Genomic DNA, 8606 nt, shown 5'->3' on the forward strand with positions numbered 1-8606 from the left:
CCAAGAGGTGAGTAAGGGGGTGAATGCACAGCAGGTCTCATCCTCTGGGCTAAGAATCTTTCAGAGCATCCAGCTTTAGGACAGCGCATTTAAAGGACCAGTTCTTTACCATAAAACGGCTATTTTAGAGCAAATTTTACAGCACGTGAAATAGCTTAAATTGTGCTTTTAGCTTTTGGTACCCGAAGCACTGAAAAATTCACATACATTCCCATTCCCTCCTAACGGGCCAGTTGCCTGCGACACTGCAGATGTCCACCGTTCCACAAAGGACGGCAAGAGTTTGGGGCTGTTTTGTTGAAAGGTTAAGTCACAAGACTCAAAGCTTGTGTTATTTCTGTCTACGCGCTTTCAAGTTCATGGATAAGCAGAAAATTGTTGCCCTGTTCTCCTACTCATTTTCAGAAGCTCCTGTTGGGAATGACAACCTAACGCACACAGTTTCGTCACGCACCCACGGAAGAGGCATCTATAAAAAATGCACTACAATTCCAAAGAAAGATAATTCCCCAAAACCTTTACAAAACCGGTATTGCATAGCCTACACCTGTGGGTCATGTATTTCTTCTTTAAAGAAGTGTACATAAATTAAGATTCAGCCTACTCACGTATTTCCTTAGTATTTCATCCAAAAGTACTGGCTACACAGTAAAGAAAACATAAGATTTAGTAGATTTAAATCCATGAACACCACTCAAATCACTCATGTTGTCATGTGCTGCTACCGCACAAGTTTAAAACCAAAGGTGAAAAGTACCTTCTTCCAAGATATCCAGGCTCTGCCTGTCAAACCTGCGTTCTCTCGTATTTTCCGTCTCACAGTCATATTCAAAGCTTTCCTCTTCGTTTACTGACATTGCCCAAGTTATCCCAGACAGACAGGACGGGATGCCTTCGTCTCACAGGAGACGGGGAGTCATTCCCTCGGAGGCTGTGCTTGGGGGGAGAGCGAAGCGAGGTCTCCGCAGGGCAGGATACCATCTTTCCTCACTCACATGCTCAGCCGGAGAGCTCCTGGGTGACTGAGTATTTGTCCTTATCGCACCAGCTTTGTGTTGTGCAGATGGGGTGGAGGAGGGAAGAGACCATCTGCCTAATAATTACTATAAGATTTATGTCGTTCCTTAGAGCAGCTCTGAGGGTAGCCAGTTTTTCCTCAACAGCTCCACTAGCCCATTTCAGACCAACTGGGCCGAAAGCCCCCTCCCTGGCACTGCTCGCACCAGCGAGGTTCTCCCTCCTCTGCCCCTGCTCGTCAAGTGAAGTGGTAGCTTCCCACAAGTGTCTTGGCAGCCTCCGACTGTCCCGCCCGGTGAAGGGTGTGCACCTTCGCCGAGTGAAGTCACCTCTCCAGTCACCTAACGCTGCAGCAGCAGAGTTCGGAGGAGCAGGGAACAGCCCGAGCCTGTACACGCGCTAATCCCCTCCCACAGAGAGGTCTTGAAATCTGCGGCTCCTGTACCGCGCAGTCGGCCTGCAGCATCCACCACGAGCTAACACCACCGTGGGAAGGATTAGGCTGGGGAGAGGGAGCCTTTTTCCTCGCTTTTACCATAAAAAAAGGTTACGGTTTTACAAAGTATTTAAATGACACCTCACATCAGCCGTCAAATACCATGTTTTCCTCAGTCACCTTTACTCTGCTGTGAAAAACAAAATACCCTGAGCCCCCATATGGGACCTTAGAGTACTGCCAAGGGTGTTCGTACCTCCTCGGTTCAACACCAACACCACTCCTCGTGCGCAGACCTCTCGGTTTCCAACACGTCGTGTTTGCTAAACACACACAGGGCAGGTTCACTTTCTTAATTTGGCTTTTTGCAGCTATAGATATTTCACGTTTGCCAAGTTGCCTCCCTCACTTTGAACGGCAAATAGGCGCCAGTGTCAGGCAAACGTTACACACCAGCAGAACCAGAACCTACCAGACAGGGTCACGTTAGAACCCTTTCTCTATTACCATGTCTCTAGTGGTGTGGAAGTATGAGGTAGAGCGAGAGGAAGGAACTAACTTTCTACCACCGTGATGAATTATTCCATTTTAAGCTTCAAACTCTTTGTATTTATATACAAACCACGTTTATACAAACACCGGCCACAGGAGATGAAACACGCACAGTGCTCGCTGAGGACAGAACACTCGCTTCTGAATACAGATCTCACTACTCACACTAACAACCTGACCTTTGACTGCCAAGATTCACGGCAATATTCGGCAACAGGAACAGCCTCGAGCTCCACTGGGGAAAAGACAGGATCGTCCCTTCTCTCCATATCACGACATTAAAAGATGTCATTTTAGTAATAGTGTAAAGGGGGGTTGCTTCTAATTTCCGATTCCTTAGGGCTAACAAATTTTTTTTAAGATCAGGCAATAAGTGTCTTAAGTACCTACTTGTCCTCCAACGTCAGTTTACCACATTTTGGTAACAGATAGGAATGGAAATTCAGAGAGTAACCAAAACAATACATAACTTTAAAAGAACGCAAGAAACACCTTTTAAAGCTTAGGGACAGAAAGGTCCGTCCCTGCCAACCCTGCTGACATACTACGGTTGAATATTGGGGACAAGTGTTCAACCGCAGCGACCCAAGCAGGTTATAAAGGAGAGCAGGGCAGTGGGCGACACACCGAAAACACGCGTGTTGCCGCCCAACACACCTGCCAATATAAGCAGAGTAAACGAATATCGCCGCTGCACAGACAGACCCGACATTCCAAAGTGCGAGAAAGGCAAGTGGTGCAATGCCTGTTTTGATATCAGTGTGCGATAAACGCGGATGCAGATTGCTAATGGGTGGAGAAGGAATGTGCACGCCACCCTCACCCCATCCACCCATCTCTAGTGGTATTCCGCATCATGCCCGTTTACTAGAGCACGAGTATTTACTCGCTAGCCATTAAGTGCCAGGTTTCCAACACATACCAAACAGTAAGTAGCTACGGGGAAAAGAAAAAAAAAAACCACACCACCAGTTTAATTTTATATGGTGCTGAAAATATACACCCTAATCAGGAAAGACTGAAGAGATTTTCAGGATTTCCTGTAAAAACAGACTCTGGGACTTAAAGCATGTACCAGACTGAACAACCATTTCTACGGGTTGCCACTGCAAAGTGAATTTGGTGCATTTGCAGGAATCGCTGCTCTCAGTTAGTGGTTTCAGACACTCATCTCCTCTCAGGAAGCTCGCTAAGGGAATTGCAGTGCTCAGAGCCCACACATGCACAGTCCTCTGAAGACCATCTTCAGCAGCTTTGCCATCAGGAAGCCAGGCGCTGGTTTGCAGAGGGCGAGGCTGGGCACAATAGCAACCCTCATCTCCTGACTCATTCTTTCCAAGGAACTCCATTGCATTCAAATCATTTTAACCTTCCCTTATCAATGAAGATATCTAGAGTTACGCATGATTAACCACATGAATTCTGACCACGATTCTCTAATAATAGCAAGGCTGTATTTGGAACAAAGATTCTCCGTAAGCAAACCAGTCCTAAAAACAGCAGCTGAAACAGCAGCACCCGGATTTAAAAGACATTGATGAAAGAAGTGGGTGTTTTGGGGTAGACTTTTCAGGGAGGAGGAATAAATTGGTTATTGAACATGTGCTTTCTATGAAGATGTACAGTCAAGCCAAAAAGAGGGGGAAAAAAAAGAAAAGGAAGAGAACCAGGACAGAGTCTGCCCTGTGTAAGGACACAGTAATATAAATAAGACAAGGGTAAGAAATCATTCCTAAAGTGGCCGAGAGGTCACAGAGAACAAGCGTTACCATCGTTAATTATTGTTCAGCTGAAGTGAAAGTTAGGGGGCTTGGTGCTCATCACTGCAGTGGAGTGGAAAACACAACAGAGGAGAGAAGCTCCAAACACAGCACCTGCAAACAGAACGCGCCAGCAGAATGTTCCAGTGTGAGCAGGAAGAAAATACAGCTTGGGGCTGAAAGTTACAGGGAAGAGCAAAACCAGGATAAAGGGGGCCAGAAGGACCAAGACAGTGAGATGAAGTTTCGGCATGTGCGATGGACAGGGCACAGAGTGTGATCAGTGGGGGGAAAAAAGGAAAAAAGGCTATTTTCTCCACCAGAAATTGCCAAAACCCCCGGCCAATAAAAGGAGGCGGCGAGAGCCAAGTGCACACACACAAAGTCACCCGGAGTTGCAGGCAGTGAACGCGCAGGCAGTAGTGTGGGGTTGTTCAGCTTGAAACGATGAGTAACGAAGGAAACCGCAAAAGTCTTTTGATCTCAAGTCAGCGTGGATTTCTCTAGAAAGTGGTGTTCACTGAAACGATAGAAAATATCGGCCTAAGAAAGAGGCAGGGGACAAAGCTGATCAGAAAGGTTTTGACAGGTATCCACCGATCTGTTTGGTTAGTTGTTTGGGAGTTTGTGGAGGGTTTTGCGTTATTTTTTCACCCAAGTTGCATTGAGCACGGTTTTTAAAGAATCTATTTGTGTTTCTCTAAAAACACACCTAGATGAACCTAGACTTTCATACTGTTGTCCTTCATCAGAGTCTACAGAAGATTCTCCTTCTCCTCTTCCGTCATCAGTTCTGTCACACTCCACGTCTGCCTTGGGAACAGCTGCCTTCCTGCTCAAGGACTCACCCAGCTCCTTCCCCGTTCCACCCACACAATCTATGTCACCAGTGCCAAGTAAGGTGACAACTGTCACTCAAAATACTTGAAAATGTATCTGAAAAGCACAGCATAGTAGTTACTTAGACAAGTTTCAATTTATTGTGATGTTGGTCAACACCAGTGATTCAAGTAGAATGTGACATTCCATTGTCTAATTCCACTTCCTACTCCCAAAAATAAACCTTACATAAAGGGATTCATTCATTGCTCCAACCCTAGAAAAATCTTTGCTAAGATTTACAAACTGTAAATTTGAGTGTTTGTTCATTTGCTTTTGCTAGGCATTAAAAAAAAAATAATTACCACCACCAGCTGCAAGTGGAAGACATCATGACGATGTCAGTTCATACAGAAGTTCATTAAGTCTGAGGTAACAGTGAGAGCCACTTGTTCACCTTTATTAAGTTGAATAACACCATTAAAACCTTATATCCTGGCATAATTTTAGAGTGTTTTTTTCTTTGAAGACATGAAACCATATGCTGCTAAAATAATTATTTCAAACAGCAAAACAAATGAAGTCACATCTTGTCAGTGGAAATCTGAGTCCCAGGAGCTCTGACAAAGAACGTATGAACAATTCAATCAAAAGAACAATTCAATCAGAAAAACAATTCCGTAGGCTAGTACCTTGTAAGGTTTTCTCCTAGTTATGATGTACAGCTAGAGAGTTCATGAGCAGGAGAGAAATAAGCCCTCTAACTATGCTTCATCTTGTCTTAAAATAGCTACTCAAAACAGGTCAGCTGAGCTGCAGCTGCCTATCACTCTCCACTGAATAGAAAAAGAATCTCAGGCAAATGACTCTGGTATCGACAAATAGATGGGAGGGGGAAAAAAAAAAAGATGAAGAGATAGGCTTCTCTCACAACATGCCATCTGCTCTGGGATTTTGGAAAAGCTCCATTTTCTGCCATAAAGATGCCTTTTGTCTCCCACTGCAGCTACAATACCTTCCCCCATCAACAGGAAATGCAAATACTGTTTGAAACCCAAATTAATACGACTGTATCGAAGGTCAAAGACTTGGCCTCCCACGGCACCTCTCAAATCCTTCTCCTTCTGGCACACCTCAGCTGGGTGAAGCAAGAAACAGCTGAACCCCATCACGTTCCAAGAAACCCTACACTCACCTGAGAGGCTGAGACCGTGCTGACAGCACTATCCTTCCTTCATGGAAAAGAAGTATTTTAACAAAAAAAAAAAGTCAAAACACACAGTGTTATGCCTTACCTACTGGAGAGGTTTTCCCTGTCAGACATCAAACCTTGCCTTTTCTTAGGGGAGGACTTTGCAAACACTCGAGCAGCTCGTGCTGACTCTGGGCAGATCTCAGCTCAAGGAAGAGCTATCCTGGGGGAGGGGCTCAGGAAGCCCAGAATCAGCCCAAGCGCTCCAGTGCTGCTGGGGACCTGATCCCATCACGTATTTAAATGCCCAGCACCTGTTGCTTATTCCAGTGCCACGGGACTCCCGCAGCTTCTCCAGTGCAGCGCTCGCCTTAAGGCAGGACGGAGGAGCGGATCAGCTCTTAGCTCAGCCATCCAGGCATGCCGCACTTCATCATCTCACTTTGACCAGACAGGCCAAGGGCCATAAAAAGGAACAATAAGAAGATGGCTAGCTGTATTTAACCTGGGAAAAACCATTAAAACATTAAAAGCTACAGCTTTTAATGACAGTACAGTTGGATCTTAAGCTTCTAAAATGAGGCCAACTCAGCCTGTTACATCATGTGGATTAATCAGATGCTACCGTATTTACCAGGGTTAAACCTAGAGGATAAAGGTTACATAATGGATTCAATCCAACTTAGAGCGGTCGGATCTCTCCAATAAGTATGCACCTTTCCTCTTTGACACCTGCCGAAATTGCGTTCGGTTCTGAAATCCAGTACAGAGCAACACACAGGGGCCCGCGCCAGTCCAAAGACCATAAAGTCCCACCTGAATTCTGTCACAGACACCGTTACCCTCCATGTCCCCTCTGACACTGTTAGCGAAGCGCTATGACATACCTTCGTGTGCTACATGTGCATCCCCTGGGCCTACGCTCCTCGCTCCTGTCCCTCCTCTGCTTCCCTGGGATCTTGGACTTGCCTTGTTTAAGCCAAGGTGTCAAACCGGGATAAAACCCCCACGCAACTACTGCTTATTCCCAAAGGCTGCAGTTTCTTTTAGAGGTGACCACTGAGGGCTGTCGATGAGGAATCCTGATTTTTTCCACTTTGCAGAAAGTGGCTTTATCTGCTCCTTATCCTTCCTTGTGTGCCTTCCATCAGGAGCCTGATGAAAACATTCAGTGCTCTGATAAAAAAATAATCGCCCGAGCAAACACCAGGAAAATGGCAAGAGGCCCAGAAGATAGTGCTCGCCGGTTTGTGATTTTTTCCAACCTGCTCACTTTTAAGAAGCTACAGTTTTAAATGTCCTTCACAAGCAACTCACTAGAGAGAAAACATGTACTGCCTGTTAACACACCAAAAACAAACATATTACAGGATTACCGCAGAAAAGAGACGCGAAACTCAAACTAGTCCATAATCTTATAGTAAGTGTATTTAAATTCAGCTCAATTCCTGTACACAGAGTTCACATCTCGATTATTTCCCCCCCGCCCAAAGATTGCTCACACAGTGCCTATGTCCCTCTGCCACTCCCTTGGAAGAGGAGAAGCTGTACAGCAGTGTGCTGGAGCACGCTCGCAAGAGATGCTGAGGTGTAACAGAGATGCGGGCGTCTCCGCTACACCAGGGTGTTGCCTTCTTCAAGGTATTTCATTTTTAAACCCACTGAATAACGATGCTCCAGCCTTACAAGCTCCAAATTCTGCAACAAGAGACTAGAAAGAAATATTTACCATCCGTGCATTCTTCATAATACCAGTCCAGTTCATAATAATCTGCTTCAATGAATTTCTGCATAGTCAGTATCCTCCAGCCACATCGGCGAGATTTCACTCCGCTGCTAAGGTCAAGTGAAACACAGCCATGCCTTCCTGCCTTTGCAAAGCACCGTAGCGCAAGGCGGCTCACGGGGAGCTCGAAATGAGCTGCACATCCTCGATGAGGCTGCAACTGAATAAAAAGGGGGTGCGGAGGGTGTACTTGGAAAAAAAAATAGAAAATAAAAACAGAAGGCGGCTGCTGAAGGGAGAAGCAGATGCCCTGGTGGCTCCTCTAATAAAGCAGCTCTGCCCAGGCGCCGTGGCTGGGTGTTAACAGAACGATCCTATGGAAAGGCTGATGCGCTGACGTGGGGGGGACACACCACCGCCCGGCTGTTCCCAGCTCACTCCTTCCCTCCCCAGCCTCCGCATCTCTTTCGGGCTAACATGTTGCCATGGTGACAAGCTGGCTCCGAAACCGATGCAGAAATGAAGAAAACGCATTTTGCTGTTTCTGGCTTTGCAGAGCAGAAGTACTCCTCCATTCTGGAAACAGAAATCCTTGCTCAGGAAGAGGATACAGCTCTGCTGACCGCCCGGGGAACAGCAGCATCATGCCATCGCGATTCCCTGGGCACATGCCGCACATTAATAATGAAGATCTAGTCCATTACTACTGTCCTCCTTGCAGTCTGATAAAAGCCTGCCTTCCCCATGGAAAATAACACTACGCTGCTGCTTTGTTACACTACTCTGGGCTGATGGAACAGGATCCTTTATGCATCCCGTTACTGCTGAAGTGGCAAACCAAAATGAAGGAATCGGAAGGATCAGGACAGCAATACAATTCAGCTAATCTGCTTTTGCCCTCTCCGTGAACCACTGACCCTTTTTCCTTTTTTCCAAGCACCGCAGCCAAAACTAAGGGGTTAGGACAAACCCACTACTTCATTCCTAAAAATGCTGAAGGTCTTCACACAGAAAAGCTTAACGTTTGTGTTCAGTGTTTTGGAACTGAAAGGAAAGACTTGACTTTTGCAGCACCCAATAAAATTGCGTTTAAGCTGTTAGAAG

General features: G+C 46.0%; 1 protein-coding gene across 1 annotated transcript in view; it reads right to left on the reverse strand.

The window, feature by feature from the left end:
- Window positions 1–7569, reverse strand: part of TRAK1 (trafficking protein, kinesin binding 1) — a 28779-nt gene extending 21210 nt beyond the window's left edge. Inside the window, exon 1 of the mRNA XM_010133237.1 lies at window positions 7506–7569. Within this exon, the coding sequence (XP_010131539.1) occupies window positions 7506–7569 (64 nt within the window). The remainder of the gene's footprint in view (window positions 1–7505) is intronic.
- Between the last annotated feature and the right edge of the window lie 1037 nt (window positions 7570–8606).

The sequence above is a fragment of the Buceros rhinoceros genome, unplaced genomic scaffold (assembly GCF_000710305.1).
Source record: "Buceros rhinoceros silvestris isolate BGI_N320 unplaced genomic scaffold, ASM71030v1 scaffold5413, whole genome shotgun sequence".
NCBI classification, from domain to species: domain Eukaryota; kingdom Metazoa; phylum Chordata; class Aves; order Bucerotiformes; family Bucerotidae; genus Buceros; species Buceros rhinoceros.